Consider the following 25,089-nt stretch of genomic DNA (forward strand, 5'->3'; position numbering starts at 1 on the left):
CTCACTTTACGGCGCTGTTCTGTGGCTTACGCCTGGGTTATTCCAGTCTTCCCTTGGAATAGACTCTAAAGACAAATTTCCCCTTGGGGATGAATAAAGGGAATTTTATTTCTTTTAAATTTTATTTATAATACAGTCCAAGCCGGTAATGGGGTCACCACTTAATTGGGACAGTCGCTTCATTAGGACGATTCCTTGGGAACGGAATGTTTTCTATAGATAGAATGCGCTAGGCCAAGGAGTTCACAACATTGCCATCCGGAAGTATAACGGAACAACACACAAACTCTGCTTAACCATAAACTTTTATAGTCTGGATAATACAGTTAAGTGAGAATTACTCATAAACATGGATGGCAAAAAACAATAACAAAGACTTAAGTGACGTCAATTTAATTCTATCTTTATAAAAAGTCATACCCTTTCCAATTCCTAGTCACTTAATTGGGACAACCTGCTATTTAATGGAGATGAAATTTGACATTGATTGTCCCCATAAAAGAGCTTTTTTATTGTCTTCAATCGTATATATAGGTTAGTACTTACAATGGAAGCATTCAGCATCATGTAGAATGGGGTGAAGGTGACAATTTTGGTCAAACCTGAGGATGACAGCACTATCTTGACTCCAACCTGGATGGACAGAATGGAGTCAAAGGTCAAAGGTCACAGTCTTTATTTCACATTGGCACATGAAATAAAAAGTATCATTTATATTTTTCATATTTCATTTTACGGTGATATTTTATTAGGAACCAGGGTGATATTATAAAGCATCATTATCATTAATATCATCATCATCATCATCATAAAATCCACAAGGATCATGATGGTGACAATAATGATAATAACAAAGACAATGGCGATAATGATAATGCTAGCAATGAAATGAAGAATACAACAACAAACCGATGATGATGAGGACGACGACGACGATGATGATGATGATGATGATGATGATGATGATGATGACGACGACGACGACGACGATGATGATGATGATGATGATGATGATGATGATAATAATAATAATAATAATAATTGGCATTTATATAGCATGTTACCACGTTGTCACAGGCTCTAAGCGCTTTAGAGTGATATACAATAAAAGATAAGACAGGTGTAATACTTAATACAAAAGGGACACAAATTCCATTTAACAACAACAAAACATGATAATAGTATAGCAACTTATGACGTAAAAAGATAAAACTTTAAGCGAGCTATGAAAGTTGTCAACGAATCCAAGCATCTCACATGATGCGAGTTTCACAAGTGGGGAGGGGCTGAAAATTGCAAGGATTGATTGCTCACCTATTTTATTACATTAAATGTCTTTGGTTTGACAAGGATTGATTGGTCATTGCTTGACCTCAAGTTTTTATTAATGATGATGATGATGATGATGATGATGATGACTATGAGAATGATGATGATGATGATGACAATAATGATGATGATGATGATGATAATAATGATGAGGATGATGATTATGATGATGACGACTATGAGGATGATGATGATGATGATGATGATGACGATGATGATGAAGATGGTGATGATGATGATGAAGATGATGACTATGATGATGATGCTTATGACAATAATGATGATGATGATGATGATGATGCTTATGAAGATGATGATGATAACACAATAATAATGGTGAATATGCCAATTACCTCCAGATTGTAACCTTCTCCCTTGTGCTTACAGACCACATTACCAGAACTTCCCACGGTGTCCAGAGAGAACTTGTCAGACCACTCGCTGCCCTCTCCAATCTTTAGCTGAACCTGAACGGATGGGTGTGGAGGACAGACAGGACGGAGAAAGAAAGAAAGTAGATAATAATAATAATAATAATAATAATAATAATAATAATAATAATAATAATAATAATAATAATAATAATAATAATAATAATAATAATAATAATAATAATAATGAACTTTATTCATCCAAAAGGAAATTTTTGTACAGACCTATAAAATGCCGACAATGATTCATACATAAACATAATATATATAAATATAATGTGGTAAAGTAAAATTTGGTAATAGGTATATATAGTATAATAATATTGTAGGCTGTAAGAATAATTACATAGTGTAAATTAAGGAACATACAGATAAAAAAACCCATGAAAGACCATTCTGAGGGTACCTGAAACAATCGTCTTTATTCTATATTATTCAGAAGAAATTGAAACGAGAGGAAAAATAAAGTTATAGTGTTATTCTTTGTATGAAAATAAATTAAGAAGAATGTAAATTTGAATTATTCAATTATATCTATAATTATAATTACGCTGAGGTATCCCGATCGGATTATTAGGAAGTATAAGGCCTTAAGTCAAGCTAGTCAAGGCATAATCAATAATAATAATAATAATAATAATAATAATAATAATAATAATAATAATAATAATAATAATAATAATAATAATAATAATAATAATAATAATAATAATAATAATACAATTCCACTATTTACAGACCTAGCTGCTTGAAATTTTAACAAATTCATCCTTCTCAGAGGGAAAATAAGAGAAGTCACTAACTTATCTTATAAATTAAAAATTGCTTTAAAAAAAAAAATGGATCAATACTATTTCTAAATCATTACTCCCAGTGTCCTCCAAAACGTTCCATTTAAACAAGTTATTTGAATAAAAGGTACTAATGGAACTCTGTAGTCGGGGTGGGGGGAAAAAACTCGTACTTCAAAAAAAAATTTCATAGCAACTGGCAGGTCTGTATTTATTTATTCATTTATTCATTTATTTATTTATTTCAAACATTTCATTTTACTTATACTCAACAGGACAGATTTGTAAAAAAAATAAATTAAAAAATCAGAATTTTAAAATATTTACTTTATATCTGATTTTCCATTTATAATAATGATAATAATAGTAAACAAAAATTTTTTTAATCAGAATTTTAAAATATTTACTTCATATCTGATTTTCCATTTATAATAATAATAATAATATTTTTAAAAAATTAAAAAATCAGAATTTTAAAATATTTACTTTATATCTGATTTTCCATTTATAATAATGATAATGAGTTTTGCTTATACTTCATATATAATAATAATACAACATAGATACAGATGGTCGTTATATACAGCGATAGGTAAGTAGACATTTATTAAGATTAGAAGTTTTTGAAAAGAAAAGAAGTGTTTTCGAGGATAAGGTCGTAATATTATGCGAGTCAGTTGTATTAGTGTGGGAGTGGAAAATATGGTAATATCAGAGACGCCAACTCGAAAATCACAAATGTGTCAGTTAGGAGAAAGAAAAAAAAAGTAATTTCAACAACAAAGTTTTAAAAAAAACCCCAACAAATTGCAATCCGGTGTTGTTCTCTTTTCATTAGTAAAATTCACTGTTCACAATGTCATGATATTGTATGAATACTCTTAAATACAAGGAAAATGGCAATTTGCAAGAAACTGCAATCAAGTGCTGTCCCCTTTTCATTAGTAAAATTCACTGTTCACAATGTCAGGACACTGTATAAATACTCTAAAATACAAGGAAAATGGTAATTTGCTTACCCCCCCCCCCCCCCCCCCCCCCCCCCCCTCTCCTCCCGGTAGTTTTGAGGATTTTCATTTTTTTTCTTTCATATTGCCAACATTTTTACATTTAAAATTTTAAATTTTCGAACTAGTTGGCATCTCTGGAATAACACAGTTTTTGTATAATATGTGAAAATGGAGAACATCATTGTTAATAGGTTTGCATCGTAGCTTTCTTGTCTCGTTTTAGTGACTTTTTGCATCGTATTAGTAACAATACTAAATAATGAGGTGTAGTAGCTGGGTGGCTAAATCAGAAAAATATAATGTCATCATTTGTAAACTAAAATAAAAAATAAAAAATTTAAGTAAGAAAGAAAACCAAGAAAAGTGTGGAAACAACAAAAAAAATACATCAAAACAAAACAAGAATATCCCATTAATTCTATTGCAGAGAGACATAACTTAAACTGTAATGTGTTCTATATGAATGGTAATGAAGACGAATTTGTTTGATTGTCCATCATTCATGTGAACTTAAGACAGTTCAAAAAAAAAAATAGAAAAAAAAAAGTTAAAAAAAAAAAAAGAAGAGAATTGAAAGTCTAAAAAATTTCACGAACCGAAACAAATGTTTGAAAATGCAAATAAAATAAAGACGGTCAATTGGAAATATAGGGTGTTTAAAAAAAAATCATAAACAAAAATAAAGGATAGCCTGAAATAATAAAAATATCTTTAAAAAATACATCATCATACATCACTGAAAGATAATCCTTAAAAAAACAACTGACAGAGAAACATGAACCTGACCATTCTCCTTCCGGTGAAGGATTCAAGCCAGGGCCACGGTGAAAACTTATGCTTAAACCAGAACAAACAAAAAAAAAAAAAAAAAAAAAAAAGACATGATTAATGGATGAGAAAAAAAAATATTAAAGGGGATAAAGAGGAAACAGCAAGAGGAGTTGGCCTTGACCTTGACCTTCTCCTTTAGCTGCAAAGTTCAGAGAGTGACATATCTGCGTCGTAACTCACTCCTTGCCGACTATTTTCAAAGTTTTCCCCAAAACCTCATACCTATCTAACCTAAAAATAGATTTTTTAAAACTCTTCTAAATCTCAAACTCATAATTTTGTTCAACATAATAACAAGCTCAAATTAAGAAACGAGAGAGCAGGCACAGGGTGTAGGATAAAGATCTGACCAAGTGTGTATGAAAGGTGACGCCAGTCAAAGCAAGAACGCTTAAAGTAGAAAAATACAAGAAAAAAACCATCCCCAGTTGAGGTCGACTGATTTTTTGGGATGTTTTTTTTTTCTCTTGTATTTTTCTTTCTAGCTTTGTCTGGTACCTTTCATACACACTTGTTCAGATCTTTATCAAAACAAGCTCAACTACACGACATTACGTTCTTATAACTATGACAAAAATATTTCTTCAAATTTTGTGATGGACAAAGAGAAATCTGAATGAGAAAACTGTTGGATGAATTGAAAGGAATGGGACGATTTTCCTATAGCTGGTAAGGAGAAAGTTACTGAGTTTGAGCGGCGATAAAATTAGGTGCATATTATACAGACCTACTAACTTTTACCCCCCCCCCCCCCCCCCCAAAAAAAAAAAAAAACACAAAAAAACCCAACAAAATTAATAAATAAATAAATAAATACAAAAACACGACCAAAAAAAAGGAAAAATCCGAGCACTCACTTTTGCCAACCACATAACCGAAAATCCCATTGAGAGGTACGCCACAAACAATTCGAACTGCTTCAAAATCCCACAGACAAGAACACAAAACTACAGAAATTCTCTCTTCATTAGAACTATCTCGGAGTGGAATGGGCTGGATGAACTGGTCATCATGGCACCACACCTAAATGATTTCAAGGCCTGACTGACATGGGCCCGCGCCCAATGAGGACGCCGCTGAAATACAACCAGACCATTGGTTTCTTCAGCGCCAACCATAAAGAATACAGGGATCCAAGTGAGAAAATTTTCCACCAAAATAGTGGGTCGCGGAATGAGACTGTTTTGTTATCATAATTACATCCATTATAGTAGTTAAATATTGAAAAAAATAATCCACAGACATAAATGAAACCGCGGAACTGTGAAAATCTTGTATCCCTGAAATCTGAAATTTAAAAACTGCAAAGTTCTAAAATTTGTGATCCATGTTGAGAGCTTTAAATTTTTAAAAATGAAAATTTGACAATTTTTGATACTTTAAAGCACAATTCGTTCATGCTGAAGGCAAATTGAGTATGTATAAAGCTACATGTAGTTATGTAAAATAATATCTTCAAAAATAAAGATTCAAGTTGGTAGGTCTTGTTACATCTGACATGCAAAGCACATTATAAATTATATTAATATATAAAGACACATAGACATTTTATTTTCACAACAAACATGCAATATTTAACATTTCTACTTTCATTTTACAGTTCTATCGAGGGACAAAAGAGAAATAACCTTTTTAAAAAAGTAAATCATTTTGAGCCATGAGGCCTGTGGGGGGGCAGATTTAATTCCAGTTTCTGAAGTGTTAAACAGAAAGTATACATTTTTTTCTTCTATCCTTTGGATAGGACGACAGTCTAAAGAAAAATACTCTCCATCAGATCTAATGGTTCCAGTTACCCACTCGCTGATGGTTAGATTAAAAACAAATACCTCCACTCATTTCTCTTTCTGCTTTGTTTGAAATCGTATTATAATATAACAGGGGAATGCATTTGTCATTGATTCTGTCCCTTTGTTGTGTCCAATAGAACGTGACAGAATGTGACTATTAATCTTTCTAACATCATTAAAAACCCACATGATTTTATCAAATTATTCTGTATTTGCCTCATTTTAGTGGTCTTTTCCATGTTTCATCTACACGTGTGTATCACCTTTATTCTGCTGTGCTCTGAAAAACATGTATCCAAAATTTTGGTCAGAAAACTCGTCCTTCAAATATCGATCAAATTAAATTGACCCTCATCATGGAAAAAAAAAACAACCTCAAACCTGGGACTTGGTGAAGTTTCAGTTTTGAGAGTTTTTGACAAGATGAGGGTCATTTTAATCAATCGATCTTTGAAGGACGAGCTTTCTGGTCAAAATTTAAAGTACATGTTGATTTTTTCCAGAGTATACTAAAAATTGACGACAATGGGTACCATATCCAATACAAACAAACTACACTTGAAGCAAAGATAATAAAAGTAATAATAATAATAATACTACAAAGGAAACCCAGATCAAAATAATAATTATGAAAAGTTCCAGAAAGATGAAACCTCCGATTTTTAAAGACGTTTTTCCTATCTGCGAAAGGAAAATAAAATTCTAAAGGAATGATGCAGGGGATTCAAGTAAAAAACCAAAACTCCATGACAAATTCAAAAAGAAAAAAAAATGATAAAAAGAAAAAAGACAAGTATAAAAGAAAATAAAAAAGAGAAAAGCAGGGACAAATGATACGTTCTATTTTGTTTGTTTTTAAGGGTTTACGGCGCTTGCAACACATTTAGGTTATATCAACGCCAGTAAAAAGGAAGAAAATGGTATAGTAAAAAGTTCTAGAATTGCAATTAAAGCACCCAAGAAAAAGTAAGACATAGGGGAACTGGGAACAAATAGGGATCAGACGTAGATTCCAAGAGCAGACCACCAATATAGGACAAATGATACGATACAAGACTTGTTAAGAGAACTCCAACTTAAGAATGGTGGATAAATCAGCCTATTATTGAGGGCATGAGAAGTGGCATGAATTTTTTGGTTAGTTTTTGTCGAGAAATTGGAAACAAAGCAGAGAATAATCATATTGCATCATAAACTGCTGAGGAAGGCTATATAGCTTTGATAACTTTCGAATGATCATTTCTCTCATCGAAGGACAACACGTGTCAGTATGAATGATATGAACACGTGTAAGGAAATTTGACAGGTATGTTTACTGAGATTTCAGATCTTGGAAAAGAAGAAAAAATAAGAAAGAAGAGATAATCGTTTAATGAGAGCCTCAGAATTAAATCTCTAATTCAAGATTTGTCAAGCAGTAAAGAATGTAACTCCCTTTTATTTTCTAGCCCCTTGTGGTCATAGGCACAAATTCATTTTTTTAAAATTGTGCCGAGAGAGAGAGAGAGAGAGAGAGAGAGAGAGAGAGAGAGAGAGAGAGAGAGAGAGAGAGAGAGAGAGAGAGAGAGAGAGAGAGAGAGAGAGAGAGAGAGAGAGAGAGAGAGAGAGAGAGAGAGAGAGAGAGAGAGAGAGAGAGAGAGGGGGGGATGGCATACCATTCAAGATTGTAACAGTCAAAGAAAGAGGGTTTAAAGTTCACCTTTAAAAAGACTGGGATATTCATTTCAAAATTGATTTTATAAAAACAAGAAATAAAACAAGAAGGAGAAAAAAAAACAACCAAGATTCTGAAAGTTTCATACACAACCTGAGGATTGAAAAAAAAAACAACAACATTTATTTTACAACAACCAAAGCCAGATAAAGCATTACACAAAATGATGATAATAGGATTGACGAAAAGCATGCATGTATGTCAAGTGTCAGTGTCAGTGACAACATTTACACAGCTAAAGAAAGGCCTTTGACCTTCCTTCCACCTTTTGACACAACCTACTTTGCCAGGTTTTTTCACTTCCTTGACTTTTTCTTCTTTCGAAGGCGTTGATTTCTTCTTTTCAGTAGGAGCAGAGCTGGTCAATTCCTGAAGTCGAGTATGTCCATGGTTGATGAAAATGATAGCAATAATAATAATAAAAAAATAATAATAAGACTGTCTGGATTTTAAGTGATGTGTTACAAGCCATACAGACAATAGACATGAGTGGAAAGAAGGAAGGGATAAAATCTTGAGATGAGGTTACTTTCTTCTTTACAGAAGAGGAAGAAGAGCCTGTTGATTCCCTTTTTCACAAAATGCAGTGGTGGCCATGTCACAATCTTGTTGTGAACCTAGCCTGGCCTCAGTAGATAGGCTACATTCAGGGTTATCGTGAACGTAGCCGCTACATTTCACAAATCCTCTCCGGTGTCAGTGGTGAAAACAATGAAAGTAACAATAATCGGATTAACATATCAAAATAAATACGATGTATGACGTGACCAACCCTGTCAACCTGGTATGATATCTGAATATATCACCAGATTACCACGTGGGTCGCATGGTACAATTAATTTAATATATTAAGTATGAGTATAAGTGAAGCTTTAAAAAAATTAATTAAACAAACGAATCATGAAAGCAATTCTGCCCGTAACACTAGACAAAACAAAACAAAAAACAAATTTAAACATCAAAAAATGTATGATAAAATGAAACAAAATCATTAATAACGGAACAAAAAAAAAAGGATTTTTATCATTTTTCAGACTGATAAAAAAAAAAAAAAATTACCTTTTCCTGCGAGTTATATCCATAGGATTGATAAAAAAAAGTATAAGAAACGTTTCACAAGAAGACAAACAAAACGTCAGTTTGTGGGGGGAAGTATGAAGAATGACACACAAAATTCAAAATATACAAACAAACAAACAAACAAAGAGACACATATAAAACTAAAATATACTAGAGACACAAAACACACAACACACACGTTGCACACATACACAACGGATATCGTAAGGTAGAAAGTAATGAAAATAATGAAGATGATAGTTATAATGATAATAATAATAATAATAATAATAATAATAATAATAATAATATTAATAATAATAATAATAATAATAATAATAATAATAATAATAATAATAATAATAATAATAATAATAATAATAATAATAATAATAATAATAAAATAAATAAATAAATAAACAAATAGATTTTAAAAAAAGAAGAAATCAATCAGTTAAATGAGTAAATAAATAAATAAGTAAATAAATAAATAAATAAATAAATAAATAAATAAATAAATAAATAAATAAATAAATAAGTAAATAAATAAATAAATAAATAAATAAATAAAAGACAAGAAAATTTTTTTAAAATCAAAGTCAGCCTCAAATAACTTTGCCAAATCAACAATCCATCAAAATCATCAATCAGAACTCAACTCAATGCAGAACAAAAAAGAACACAAGAAATTCTTCCTTTGCTCTTCGATAACCCTCCCACCCTCCCACTTCAACTGATAGTTACTCTGAACTTCCTCCTCTGCTTCGCCATCCGACACACTTGGATCGGTAACATACAACAGCTGGATTTTGAAGCTACAGTTTTATACTATAATAATCATCACAGGCAGCCGTTGTCAATGGAAATTTGGTGCAGACGGACGCCGTTTGTAGACCCAAATGGACAAATGAATAAATAATTATATGAAAACAAATCAGTAAATAAATTTTGAAAATGAATGATTAAATAAATAAGTAGGTAAATATATATCAATAAAAGAATAAACAAATATATAAATAAATAAATAAATAAAATATATGAATGAATAAATAAATACATAAATAAATAAATTTGAAGAAACAAAATACAAAAATAAAAAGTATGTAGATTAGTGAATTAATTATCAATAATAATAATTTTTTAAAAAACCAAACAGATAAGAGAAAAAAAAAGATGAAATTATTACACACGGAGACATAAATGTATCAAAGATGATATAGGGGGTGGATTGTGGGAGAAAATAAAACGAAACGAAACAAAACAAAGGACCAAATATGGTGGGGAAAAAAAACAAAAACAAAAACGAAAAAAAGTAAAAATCAAACAAACAAACAAACACAAAACAAAACAAAACAAAACACCAGACACCAAACAAACACAAAATAGGGACATAGACGGGGGACAAACAATAATAATAAAAAAGTTAAATCAAGAATTTGATGTATGGGAAATGGTAGTATGTACCTGTTCAACACAAGGAGGAAGGAGAAGAGAAAAAAAAAAAAGAAATTGATTTGGATCAGGTAGACAAAAAAAAAACAAAACTGAAAAGACAGACGAAATTATAGGTCATGTTAGAGAAGGACTGCGATGAAGAGATGACAGAAAGAGATAGAGTAGAGAGAGGGAGAGAGAGAAAGAGTAGAGAGAGGGAGAGAGAGAGAGAGAGAGAGAGAGAGAGAGAGAGAGAGAGAGAGAGAGAGAGAAAAAGAGAGAGATCATTAATTAACAATGGTACTAGAATGTTAACACATATCATATTAAAACATTTCGTTCTATGTGCTCTCTTGGGGAGTATAAAACATAGGTACGATACTTCTTGTTCTGGGCTAACCGAATGGCCAATGGTTGGTGGCCACCTACCAGTATTAACGATTTGTAGAGTTGTGGGGTTGGCAATAGGTAAACATCGTATTCAAAAGGGAGAATGCGAAACAAGAATCAAAATGAGAGTTTTCAGGTCAAAATGGTATTACACTACTCATGAATACGATGTCCACCTTATCCTTTGCAACACCACTGTAGTCACTATGTATGATCTGTCCACCAATTCCACACTGCTATGTATGCAGAAGTTATTTCATTCTACAGTTTCAGCTAAAAATATAATGACAGCTGTCGGGACTCTAACCCTACAAGCATCATGTGCCGTAATTTATTTTTTAAAAAAAACTTATACAAAAAGCCCAATCCTTCCCCTACTCCAGAGATGCCAACCTAGCCTTTTGAAAACCCATATTTTCAAGACCAAAAACCTGTATTTTAGGACAAAAACCTGTATTCACTGCGCCGTGCAGAAATCGATATCTACGAGAACAATAACAAGGCAAATTATCTCAAGAAATGACAGAAAGACACAAAGAAAATAAGTTCTTCTGCATGAAAATACTTTTCGTGTTGTGATCGTAATTTCGTGGATTTTTCACTTCAACCAAATCCTGTATTTTTCATGATATAACCGTATGCCCTTATTTCGGAAGAAAAACCGTACAGAATACAGGAAACCCGTACTGGTTGGCATCTCTGCTACTCTTGTGTTCAACAAAGACTAACCAAAATTTGGATGGAATAGTCATGTGATCAAAACACAAACCTTAAGTGTTATTTCAAAAGCTGCACGGGTTCTTAAAATGCTTTCTCAAAATCACCTTTCTCACGATTACACAGTTAAAGTCAACCATAGCCTTTGTAAGATCAAAGCCTAACACTGAACCAAAAAAAAAAACCACGTCAAAAGAAAGCCCACAACCACAAAAGAAAACAAATCGTGAGTTGTTTTAAATAATTCGACCAATGGAATCATTTATTACTTGAGCATGACAGATGACAACTCACTAGGTGGGGGCACTAAACTATCAGACGTGCCAACCCTTCACATTCCAAAAGTGGAATCAGAACGCCTGAAAATAGGAATTTGAGACAAAAAATAGGAATTTCACCTCTTTCATCCCCCCCCCCCCCCCCCCCTCCCCTCTTTGCTCTTCTTTTTAAATCTTACCATTATCATCATTTTTATAAATCGGGAATATTAGTGACAATGGCTGAATAGTACAAAAAGGAAAAATGACAATAGGAATGATTCCACCAAAAGCGGAAGGGTTGGCAGGTATGAACTATACATGACAAGTCGCAGTGTCTGGCTATAAGGTAATGAAGGTTACAACTGGATGTCGTTGACAAGCGTTAACAGTTCGTTGAGCAGTCAAAGGCAGACGCATGCTCTCTGCTTTGCTTTAAAATCAGACCCACCTAAATCACCTCCCGAAACGACACACACACACACACACATATATATATATATATATATATATATAAATTTTCAGGTTTCTTGGGATTTGTAAGGTAGTGTAAAAAAAAAAAAGTTATGTTTTGTTGAGTGTCCAAAGCCTATGTTAGTCATAGAGTCTGTTCTGTATACTATGACAAGCTTGAAATGTTCTAGTTGTATCTTTATCAAAACAAGCCAAAATATCGCAAACCTAAACTCTCTAGGACATTATACATTGGAAAATTAAAATGCTGCTGCTTGTAGGAAAAAATAACGATAAGTATTGAAATGTAAGCTCCAATTTATTAAACGAAGACAGGTACTGTGGACGTATTGGGTTTCCCCTTTATCAACAAAACACGATGAATGAAACAGTAAGGACGAATGAGAGAGGTGTGAATGGTGTAGTTTATTCACCTTAACCACGCCATTCACACACATATCTCATTCGTCCTTAGTGTTTCATTCATTAAGAGATGAAGTGAATAAAAAAGTGCCAGAAGACAATAGAGAATAAAAAAATAATTTTCGGCGGTTGATGGGGTTTGAACCCGCGACCTTATTGGTACGACAACTCCGCCTGGCCGGTGAGAGCGCGACTCTACCGTATGAGCTAGTGTTCGTGGATAGCTCATACGGTAGAGTCGCGCTCTCACCGGCCAGGCGGAGTTGTCGTACCAATAAGGTCGCGGGTTCAAACCCCATCAACCACTGAAAATTTTTTATTCTCTATTGTCTTCTGGCACTTTTCAATTCACTTCATCTCTTGTTGTTACCAACATAAGTGCCTGCTCCACTCACTTTTCTGTTTCATTCATTGTGTGTTTATCGATAAAGAGGAACACCATTTCAAAATCATGGTCACAATTTCACAATTAGGTAAATATTTCTCAGACTTCTGTTCAGCCGAGAGCTAAAATGCCAATACACAGCCATTGTTAACCTATGACCTTTCTACAACCTGACAGACGTCGTTGATTCAATGATTAGTTTTGAGCTGTGATTGTGATTTAGTCATGAGTTATGTCAGCTGTGCAGGAGGACACGAGTCAAATGTGTTGTTTATCAAAATGGATTACTGAAGCCTAAACGTCTAAAAATGGAATGATGAAACAATTAGATAGAAAAAAAAAATTATCCAATCATTGATTCTGTCACTTAACTAAACTCATCTAACGTAACATTTTCATTCGTTGTTCTGGAGTAAAATGATGTCTTTCCCATTTAATTTAGTCACTCGTTTTTCAGTTGCTGTCATTTTAAAAAAATGTTTTAAAATGAAACAATATAAAATATAAAAAATTAATTTTGAAATTGTTGACATTCAAAAACATTGATATATTTTAACACGACTGTCAAAAGTTAACAATCAAAAGAAAAAAATGAATAATAATAATAGTAATATATAATTTATTCATCCAAAAAATGGAAATTTGTTAAATTAAAAAAAGTTTAAACTATGAAATGTGAAAATAAACAAATTTGGTTTCAATTTACATTAACCTTGAGATATTTTAAAACTGAAAATAGCATGAATTTAGTGATTTTGATTATTTTGACATTAAATATAATTTTAATGTCAAAATTATCAAAACAACCAAAGTCATGGGTCAAAATATTTATTTTCAAAATCTCTGAACTTCAAATCAGATATAAATTGCCTTCATGTCCCAGCCTCGTTTTGTCCACAATAATAATAAAGAAAAATATTTCTCCAGACTTATTATCTATAACTGACAAACTCTGAAAAAACACAATTATCTGAAATTTTGACCAGAAAAGTCCTCCTTCAAATATCGATCAATTCAAATGTTCCTCATCTTGACAAAAACTCATAAAGTCCCAGGTTTGAAATTTTTTTTTTTTTTTTTCTCCAAAATGAGAATCATTTTAATCAATCAATATTTGAAGGACGAGTTTTTTGGGGCCAACATTTTTAAGACGTGGGGTTTTTCCAGGTTATGTTAGATAAATGACAGAATCAACTCTTGGGGGGGATGGTGACCTGTGATGAGGTTTGATTATCTTAACAAAAACGTGTATCTATGTTTTTGTACCCAAAAAAAAAAAAAAAAAAAGTACTAGCTAGGCTGGCTGAAAAGCTTTGATCGTAAAAAGCTATTGAACAAAAATGAATTTAACAAGATACTAAAATAGAAATAAAATGTATGACAAGGAACTTTTTGGGAGGAAATCCTTCTCAAGCAAAAGCAGTCCTTCGGAGCCATACTACCAATAGATCCTGGTAGAGCAGCAGCCTGTGGTTTTTTGGCGCTATAAGAACAGGGTCGGGACTCCCCAAGGCCAATTTCATAGGAAACCTTTGGAATCAGATAAAATTTCACAGGAAACTTCAGAATCAGATACAATGTCACAGGAAACTTCGGAATCAGATACAATGTCACAGGAAACTTTGGAATCAGATACAATGTCACAGGAAACTTTGGAATCAGATACAATGTCACAGGAAACTTTGGAATCAGATACAATGTCACAGGATACTTTGGAATCAGATACAATGTCACAGGAAACTTCAGAATCAGATACAATGTCACAGGAAACTTTGGAATCAGATACAATGTCACAGGAAACTTTGGAATCAGATACAATGTCACAGGAAACTTTGGAATCAGATACAATGTCACAGGATACTTTGGAATCAGATACAATGTCACAGGAAACTTTGGAATCAGATACAATGTCACAGGAAACTTTGGAATCAGATACAATGTCACAGGATACTTTGGAATCAGATACAATGTCACAGGAAACTTCGGAATCAGATACAATGTCACAGGAAACTTTGGAATCAGATACAATGTCACAGGATACTTTGGAATCAGATACAATGTCACAGGAAACTTCGGAATCAGATACAATGTCACAGGAAACTTTGGAATCAGATACAATGTCACAGGATACTTTGGAATCAGATACAATGTCACAGGAAACTTCGGAATCAGATACAATGTCACAGGAAACTTTGGAATCAGATACAATGTCACAGGATACTTTGGAATCAGATACAATGTCACAGGAAACTTTGGAATCAGATACAATGTCACAAGAAACTTTGGAATCAGATACAATTTCACAGGGAAATTTGGAATCAGATACAATGTCACAGGAAAATTTGGAATCAGATACAATGTCACAGGAAAATTTGCCATCACCTACAATTTCATTTTTAACATAAATTTTTACAGAAAGAGAACAAATCAGACTTATAGAGAGATTGTTACTAGATCTAATAGACCCAGCAACCCAACCACTGCTGGGTGGACAGAGAAAAAAATCAGCCTTCACCCAGGATTGATCTCGGTCCCTTTGCGTGTGAAGCATCAAAGCGAGAGCTCTACAAATTGACTGAGTGTATTACATTTCATTTCGTTTAAATAAAAATTCTAAGTTACCAGTAACAAGCATGGCAAGGAGATGATCAAAAGATTATAGATGCTCTTAAAAGAAGCAAGTCAAAGTCTCTTAAAAGAAGGCAAGTCAAAGTCTCTTAAAAGAAGGCAAGTCAAAGTCTCTTAAAAGAAGGCAAGTCAAAGTTTCTTAAAAAAAGGCAAGTCAAAGTCTCTTAAAAGAAGGTAAGTCAAAGTCTCTTAAAAGAAGGCAAGTCAAAGTCTCTTAAAAGAAGGCAAGTCAAAGTCTCTTAAAAGAAGGCAAGTCAAAGTCTCTTAAAAGAAGGCAAGTCAAAGTCTCTTAAAAGAAGGCAAGTCAAAGTCTCTTAAAAGAAGGCAAGTCAAAGTCTCTTAAAAGAAGGCAAGTCAAAGTCTCTTAAAAGAAGGCAAGTCAAAGTCTCTTAAAAGAAGGCAAGTCAAAGTCTCTTAAAAGAAGGCAAGTCAAAGTCTCTTAACAGAAGGCAAGTCAAAGTCTCTTAAAAGAAGGCAAGTCAAAGCCTCTTAAAAGAAGGCAAGTCAAAGTCTCTTAAAAGAAGGCAAGTCAAAGACTCTTAAAAGAAGGCAAGTCAAAGTCTCTTAAAAGAAGGCAAGTCAAAGTCTCTTAAAAGAAGGCAAGTCAAAGTCTCTTAAAAGAAGGCAAGCCAAAGTCTCTTAAAAGAAGGCAAGTCAAAGTCATCTCTTAAAAGAAGGCAAGTCAAAGTCTCTTAAAAGAAGGCAAGTCAAAGTCTCTTAAAAGAAGGCAAGTCAAAGTCTCTTAAAAGAAGGCAAGTCAAAGTCTCTTAAAAGAAGGCAAGTCAAAGTCTCTTAAAAGAAGGCAAGTCAAAGTCTCTTAAAAGAAGGCAAGTCAAAGTCTCTTAAAAGAAGGCAAGTCAAAGTCTCTTAAAAGAAGGCAAGTCAAAGTCTCTTAAAAGAAGGCAAGTCAAAGTCTCTTAAAAGAAGGCAAGTCAAAGTCTCTTAAAAGAAGGCAAGTCAAAGTCTCTTAAAAGAAGGCAAGTCAAAGTCTCTTAAAAGAAGGCAAGTCAAAGTCTCTTAAAAGAAGGCAAGTCAAAGTCTCTTAAAAGAAGGCAAGTCAAAGTCTCTTAAAAAAAGGCAAGTCAAAGTCTCTTAAAAGAAGGCAAGTCAAAGTCTCTTAAAAGAAGGCAAGTCAAAGTCTCTTAAAAGAAGGCAAGTCAAAGTCTCTTAAAAGAAGGCAAGTCAAAGTCTCTTAAAAGAAGGCAAGTCAAAGTCTCTTAAAAGAAGGCAAGTCAAAGTCTCTTAAAAGAAGGCAAGTCAAAGTCTCTTAAAAGAAGGCAAGTCAAAGTCTCTTTAAAGAAGGCAAGTCAAAGTCTCTTAAAAAAAGGCAAGTCAAAGTCTCTTAAAAGAAGGCAAGTCAAAGTCTCTTAAAAGAAGGCAAGTCAAAGTCTCTTAAAAAAAGGCAAGTCAAAGTCTCTTAAAAGAAGGCAAGTCAAAGTCTCTTAAAAGAAGGCAAGTCAAAGTCTCTTAAAAGAAGGCAAGTCAAAGTCTTTTAAAAGAAGGCAAGTCAAAGTCTCTTAAAAGAAGGCAAGTCAAAGTCTCTAAAAAGAAGGCAAGTCAAAGTCTCTTAAAAGAAGGAAAGTCAAAGTCTCTTAAAAGAAGGCAAGTCAAAGTGAGACAAGGTTACTAGTATTAAACAGAGAATAGAGAATAGCTCAATTCAATTTTTGTCCAATACTTTTAACGATTTCTTAAGTACGCCAAAACTACCTCAACGAAAATAACAATAACAATAACAATAATAATAATAACAATAACAATAATAATAATAATAATAATAATAATAATAATAATAATAATAATAATAATAATAATAATAATAATAATAATAATAATAATAAAGATAATAATAATAATAATAATAGTAACAATGACAATATAAGAAAACAGCTCTATCTATGTGTGCCCCTGTGCTAATCGAAGCAAATCACACGCGTTATAATATGATATGTCACAGCCACTACTACTCATCAGCCAATTGGAATCCGCCTTACAAATCCTTCCCATCCCACTCGCCTTAGCGTCTGCCTCACACAGCTACGACACCGCAGACGCTTGGAGCCAGTTTTGTTTATCAACTGTAGATTGGTTATTTTATTATCTGTGTCTTATATATACATATACAGATATATATATATACCAGGTTTGATTTTAGCTCACATTGTGTTTGTTTTTTGTTTTGGCGCTTGCAACACATTAAGGTCATATCAGCGCCAGTAAATAGGAAGAAAATGGGATAGTAAAAAGTTCTAGAATTACAATTAAAGCACCCAAGAGAAAGTAAGACAAAGGGGAACTGGTAACAAATAGGGATCAGATGGAGATTCCAAGAGCATACCATCAATGTACTTAGTTTGAGATCACCTATAAGTCTCATCCGGACACAAGCACAAAATCCAACAAAGAGGAATACACTCAAATGCTTACATTATACATTCAAAATAACAAATATAATAATACATAACAGATAGATGATTTATAAGGAAAAAAATATCATCTCCAAAAACAATAACTATGCAGTTGACTGTTTCCCTCCCAGTCAGGACTCCGGCCAGGGCCAGGACAAAACCAAGTAATATCACAAAGACAGAAAGCATGTTGGAAAACAGATATAGGGGGATAGAAGACACAGTAAGTACCTCCCTGCCCACTATGGGAGGTCAGGAACCCCACCCAGTCACATTGTGTTGCACATTTAAAAACAGCAGCTTGAATAATATGCATGTAATTGGTCTCATTAAAAAAAAAAATATGTAAATACGATGGGGTAAAAGTAACCACAGTCAAAGGTCAAAATGTGACCCTCCGTCTCAAAACGGTATTATGTCGGGATGATTCAGACCCCAAAAAGTGAATTTAGAGACAGATTGATGAGAAATTGGACATTAGAAGATTTTGCAAAGCAAGAAATAGTCTTTATACTCCACCAGAACGTAGAGAAATTAAACCCAAGTTGGATATTTGTGGCTACGAATTCAATTTACCTTACCGAGTTAATCCCGACATAATACCGCTTTGATACGGTGGGTCACAAATAGTCATTGTTTGAATTTGAGTGAGTTAAAACTCTAAAATCATTCACTAATTCTCGACTCTCTTTTCCAAGACTTCCTTCTTTTTTAGAAAAATCGCCTGTAATTTATAGAAAAGAGGTAAAAAAAAAGAAACATATTGTGACATTTCCCGAAGTCATTCCTGTCATAACAAATGATTTATACGTGACCTTTCACCTCAAAATGGTATTATATCAGAGTGTACTCGCTGCTAAACATTTCATTTTCAGCTAAAATTATAAAAATTTGGTGTTAAAATTAAAACAAACACCTTCATTGAGGAGATTGGAGTTGTCATTTCTTAATTTACAAAAACCTTTTCCAATTTTTCTATTTTCTGGTCATCTTGAATTTAAAACCTCAAATTTCTTCACCGAGATCTTGCTGACAAAATACCAGAGTGCTGTGATAGGTCATAGAATATATCATCGCCTCTTCCGTTCATTAACGATATGAGCTATTTTGTATGAGATCAATTTGTGAATCAAATATATAACAAAATATATTTTATCAATGAAAAGAAGTCACACATTATGTGAATGTAGCAATCTAAAAAAAAATGTTTAAATTTTTTTTTTTTTTTTAATAATTTTTAAAAATAAAACATAGTCAATCATTATTATAATAGTTTTTTTTTGTTATATGTGTTGCTGTTCTCACCTTCTTCTTGTTTGATCCAAAGAGAGGTTTGTCTTTGAAGAAAAACATCATGATGTCCTCGGAGTTGGCCTTCTGGATGAAAGGTTCGTCTTTGTCATCCTCCTGTAGAAGAATGAAATGAATAAGTAAGTAATGAGTGAATGAATGAGTGAATGAATGAATGGATGGATGGATAGATGGATAGATGGATGGATGGATGGATGGATGGATGGATGGTTCTTTCTCATCCTCCTGTTGGTAAAGGAATGCAATGAATAAGTATAATGAGGGAAAGAATTGATGGATGGATGGATGGAAGGATGGATGGATGAATGAATAAACAAAGGGATGATATGGATGGATGAATGAATGAATGAATTAATTAATCAATCAAACAATGGAACTATCAGAAGAAGAGGTAATTAAAAAATAAAAACAAAAACAAACAAAACAACCCACCAATATATATATATATATATATATATATATATTATATATATATATATATATATATATATATATATATATATATATATATATAGATATAATATATATATATATATATATATATATATATATATATATATATATATATATATATATATATATATATATATATATTATATATATATTATATATATATATATATATATATATATATATATATATATATATATATATATATATATATATATATATATATATATATATATATATATATTATAATATATATATATATATATATATATATATATAAAGCATATAAATATTAAGTTAATAGGCCTCTTTTCATTTATGTCTTTAGAGGTTTTACAAAGCTAGGGACACTTTAAAGTCATATCAGCGGGACAGAACTCCAACCTTGATAGAGAGTAATTGTTGGGCCATGTTGATGATCCAGTAGGGACTGTATAGGGTCATGTCCAGACTGCCTTTGTTGATCTTACAGTGAACACCTAGATCCTGGTTTGGAATGGGGGGGGGGGGGAAGAAGAAGTGTCGTGTGTGTGTATGTGTGTGTGTGTGGAGGGGGTAAATCAATTTCAGTGGAATTTAATCTAAATTAATTCCTTCACTTCATTCTTATCATCATCATCATCATCATCATCATCATCATCATCATCATCATCATCATCATCATCATCATCATCATCATCATCAACATAATAATAATCATTATCAACATCATCATCATCAACATAATAATAATCATTATCATCATCATCAACATAATAATATTAATTATCAACATCATCATCATCATCATCAACATAATCATTGTCAACATCATCTTCAACATCGTGCTTATAACCATAATCACCAGCACAAAGCCACCTCACCAACATTTTCATAACTGTCACAACCACTACCACCATCAAAATTATCATCATCATCATCCTCGAAATCACACCCATAATCCTAAAACAAGCTATTATTTATCACAATATATACTCAATGAGCACAAAGTGCTTTACATGAGGCCCCAAGCCAAGAGCAACACTTAACAAGAAAGATGAGACACAATGCCGGGAAGGCACTATACAACAATTATTGATTTATTTTTTTTTTCGACAAAGACAACACTGTTACCAATCAACTACTCATTCCACAACTAAGTTCAGTGACAGAATGTGAGGCTTTTCCAAGGATGCAACTTTGCACCACCCTCAGCAACTGGATCTCAATCGACAACAAAGTTCAGTGACATTATCTGAGGCTTTTCCAAGGATGTAACTTTGCACCATCCTCAGCAACTGGATCTCATTCGACAACAAAGTTCAGGGACAGATTGTGAGGCTTTTCCAAGGATGCAACTTTGCACCACCCTCAGCAACTGGATCTCATTCGACAACAAAGTTCAGTGACAGAATCTGAGGCTTTTCCAAGGATGCAACTTTGCACCACCCTCAGCAACTGGATCTCAATCGACAACAAAGTTCAGTGACATTATAATAATAAATATTAAATAATAATAATAATGGTATAGATTTATAGTGCGCCAAACATCCCTTCATCAGGAGGGCTCTGGGCGCATAACATAGATTAACTTAATCATTAAGCCCTAACACAGTACACGAACAACGCTAATTATACACATAATCAAAAGAAAGCCTGTCGGAATAAGAATGTCTTCAATCGACGCTTGAATTCCTCTAGTGAAGATGAAGAACGTATCTCTAGTGGTATTAAATTCCACAACCTTGGACCAGAATGCTGAAAGGCGCGTTCACTAGCCTTCACTCGACAGTGGGGTGTTTTCAATTTGAGGTCGTTCGTTGATCGAAGCGATCGCTGTGGGTTTTATTTTTGTGTGATTTTTTATGTGAGGCTTTTCCAAGGATGCAATTTTGCACCACCCTCAGCAACTGGATTCAAGTTTCATACAACAAGACCACAAAGCTGATTTAAACTTGATCTTTTATGTATCACAATATCCACTAAACATGCTCAAAACCATTTTACAAAGGATCCCTATTGTTAAGGCAACACTGAACACGTAGGACGAGACAAGATGCCTGTTCGGCAATATTACAATTTTTTCAGAGACGTTTTTAATGGCCAGGTACTCATTATACACCTGAGTACAGTGAGAGAATGCAAGTGAAGAGCCTTTACCAAGAACCCGACTATGAGCCACTCAGAGGTGAGACTCAAACCTTGGACCATCCAGTCCAAAGACAAGTGTGTTACAAGTACAAGTGTCTTATATGTGGACATAGCCGATTTTAAGAAATCATTTGACAGGGAAACCTTCATACCATGTTTTTTTTAGGACTTTACAGCGCTTGTAACACATTTAGGTCGTATCAGCGCCAGTAAAATGGAAGATTGGATTTTAAAAACATTCTAGATGTACAATTGAAAGGACTTGAGGAAAAAGTAAGACAAGGGGGATTGGTTTGAATAGGGAACAGATGTAGAGTCCAAGAGCACACTATCGGTGTACTCAGTTTGAGATCACCTTAAAGTTTCACCCAGATATCAGCACAATATCCCACTAAGAGAAATACACTCAAATGTTTACAAATCATATGTTGAAAAAAACAAAAAAACAGCAACAATAAAAAAAACCCCAAAAACAAACTACAAAACAGAGAGATGATTTACAAGTAAGAAAATATCATCTCCCAAAACTATAACTATACATTCAACTGTTTCTCTCCAAGCCAAGGACTTCGGCCAGGGTCAGGACAAAGCTAAGTAATCTCATTCCAAGACAAAGACAGAAAGCAATTGGAAAACAGATAGAGGGGGGATAGAAGACAGAACAAGTACCTCCCTGCCCACTATGGGAGGTCAGGAACCCCACCCAGCCTTCCTACCATCATTTTGTTCTTGCTGCCATCGGCGGCCGTAAATGTCCAGACGGACAGAGGTGGACTGTCCAGTTTGATGAGTTTGTGGCCAGACCATTCCGTGCCGCGGTAGTTTGGAATCTGGTTGTTGGAGGAGGTAAAGAGTGAAAGTAGTGTGAGTTGATGATGATGATGATGATAGATGATGATATTGTGAGTCACATAAAATTACTAGACAGTCTTGAGGCATTATCATATAAATGTGGGGTTTTTTTTTACACCCAAAAAGCCATTAAATTTTTTTTTTTTTAAAAAGGGAATTAAATTTGGAAGATAAAAATATTTTAACAATACATTATAACAGCTCGGTAATGGGAAAAAAAAAGTATATACATGAAAAACGTTGTGTAAATCTAATTATTAAATGGTTTTCTACCAAATTCATTTAAAATTCAAAATGTTGAAATGCTTTGAAAAGATTTAGTGACATTTGAACAAATCAAGTTTAAATGGACAAAAAAAAAAGAAGATAAATTACAAAACACGCATTAATTAATTCTGCTTTTAAAAAAATGTGCCTATACAAGGTGATCAAATATAATGTGAATATTACAAGCACCTGTTAAAATATATAACCTCATCTTACTGTTTGTATGATTATTGTTTCACTATCTCCTGTACTCATAATTACTACTTATTAACTTGTCTTGTTAGCATACAAATGAAACTCTCTTTTGTCAGAGATCAATTTTGAAGTTACTTTCACTTTGCAATAACAACATCCTGTTCTATCTAAACATGAAAACAACAAGACGCCTGTGTTAATTCTATAATATTAAATCACTTTATTTGACTATTTCCCACGTGCCATCCATACTTTAATTATGGCAACTTCAACAGCACGTCCATAAATATTATAAATAATTGGCACCATTCGGATATAGTTAAAATGTAAAAAAAAAAAAACTTTAATTGGATGCACTGCATGACAATGTTAATGTACTTTGGTAAACGTCCATTTGGCCCTCCAGCAGGGAGCCGATAAATGGCCTAGTGGCTGTAACCCGATTTTTTGGACTTTTGAGTGATGGGTCTCAGAAAAAGTTCCATAGATTTTTTGTTTATGGATGGATTTTAATGATTTATGTCTTATTTTCTTCAGGAGAAATTACTCTATCGTTTGGTGTAGTTTATTTTAAAATCAATGACAATTTAGTATAACTTTTGATTATGGATAAAATAGGGTATAATTTAGCTTTGGATAATTAAAAGATTAGAACTTGGTAAATCAAAATTTCATGCTGGCACGTTTATTTAACATCTTAACTTTTTTATAAAATTAAATTCAGGGCAAAGTTGTATACCGCATCCATGAAATTCGTTCCAGTAAAATCCTTACTCAAATCTTAGCGGCCATTTTAGACCAGTTTTGAAATCCAAATGGTGGTTACTACCGGAAATGCAACAATTTTCAGGTCACAAAGTCCGTCAGTAAATAACAAAGGCAAATAGAAGACCATTTTTTAGCCTTTAAACTAAGATAACTTTTTTCTGCTTATCTAATTTTCAAAATTTTGGTATCATTAGAATCGTGTTGAAAAGCACTTAAAAATGATATAGGTTTCATTGAGCTCAATCCAATTTGAATTTTTTACCAAAGTACCAATGACAATCCACATGAAACGTTCACATTGTAGATGATAATTCTGATAACACTGACCCAGTCACCCAATCACTGCTGGGTGGAGAGGAGATTGAATTTAAAAAAAAAAAAAAAGAAAGGGGGGGGGGGGGGGGGAGTCATAAAAAAAAAAGATCTCGACTTCGACCAGGATGAAACTTGGTCCCAAAGACAAAGAAGCGAGTGCTCTATCAACTGAGCTATTGGGACCACTCTCTTAATATGGATAAAGTAGATTTTCTCCCACTACACAGATCCTCTTCTTCTCTATCCTGATATAGAGAGCCCCTGTAGTGCTAGATTTAAATAAAAAAAATCATGCTCTTCTGCCACGACATCGAAAGACATCGTCGCCTCGGCATTTCACGAAGGAATATAGATAATTCATCAAACAAGATGCCTGATGTCAACAGGAATCACTCATGTTTTTCCCAGTGAGTAAATTGGGGGTTAATAATCTTGCCCAATGAAGAAAAAAAAACGAAAGTGCCTGAAGCGGGACTCGAACCCGGGACTTTTCGGGTCACAGTGTTCGCCTTAACCACTCGGTCACTCTCACCCCCCCCAGTGCAAGATTAGTCTACATTTAAAAACATAAGGCTGTGGTGATCTATGATTTAGGCAAAAAGGTTATTTTTAGTCATCTGTTTTTGTTTCCTAATGATGCAGACAATATAACATTTAATGTCTTTATAGAAAAACAAACAAACAAAACTGGACATATCTTTGATCATGATGTGAAAGTACGGAGAAAAGTGAAAAATAAAATTACAAGACA

General features: G+C 33.2%; 1 protein-coding gene across 1 annotated transcript in view; it reads right to left on the bottom strand.

The window, feature by feature from the left end:
* LOC144960489 (intermembrane lipid transfer protein VPS13A-like) overlaps positions 1-25,089 on the bottom strand; it is a 215,573-nt gene that overhangs the window by 50,413 nt on the left and 140,071 nt on the right. The window contains exons 58-63 of the mRNA XM_078893643.1: positions 22,658-22,771; positions 20,196-20,297; positions 19,356-19,457; positions 8,179-8,265; positions 1,683-1,796; positions 547-633 (exon numbers count right to left, since the gene is read on the bottom strand). Coding sequence (XP_078749769.1) covers positions 547-633; positions 1,683-1,796; positions 8,179-8,265; positions 19,356-19,457; positions 20,196-20,297; positions 22,658-22,771 — 606 coding nt within the window. The remainder of the gene's footprint in view (positions 1-546; positions 634-1,682; positions 1,797-8,178; positions 8,266-19,355; positions 19,458-20,195; positions 20,298-22,657; positions 22,772-25,089) is intronic.

Source organism: Berghia stephanieae, chromosome 15 (assembly GCF_034508935.2).
Source record: "Berghia stephanieae isolate SIO BIC M18660-M18661 chromosome 15, UCSD_Bste_1.3, whole genome shotgun sequence".
Lineage (NCBI taxonomy): Eukaryota > Metazoa > Mollusca > Gastropoda > Nudibranchia > Aeolidiidae > Berghia > Berghia stephanieae.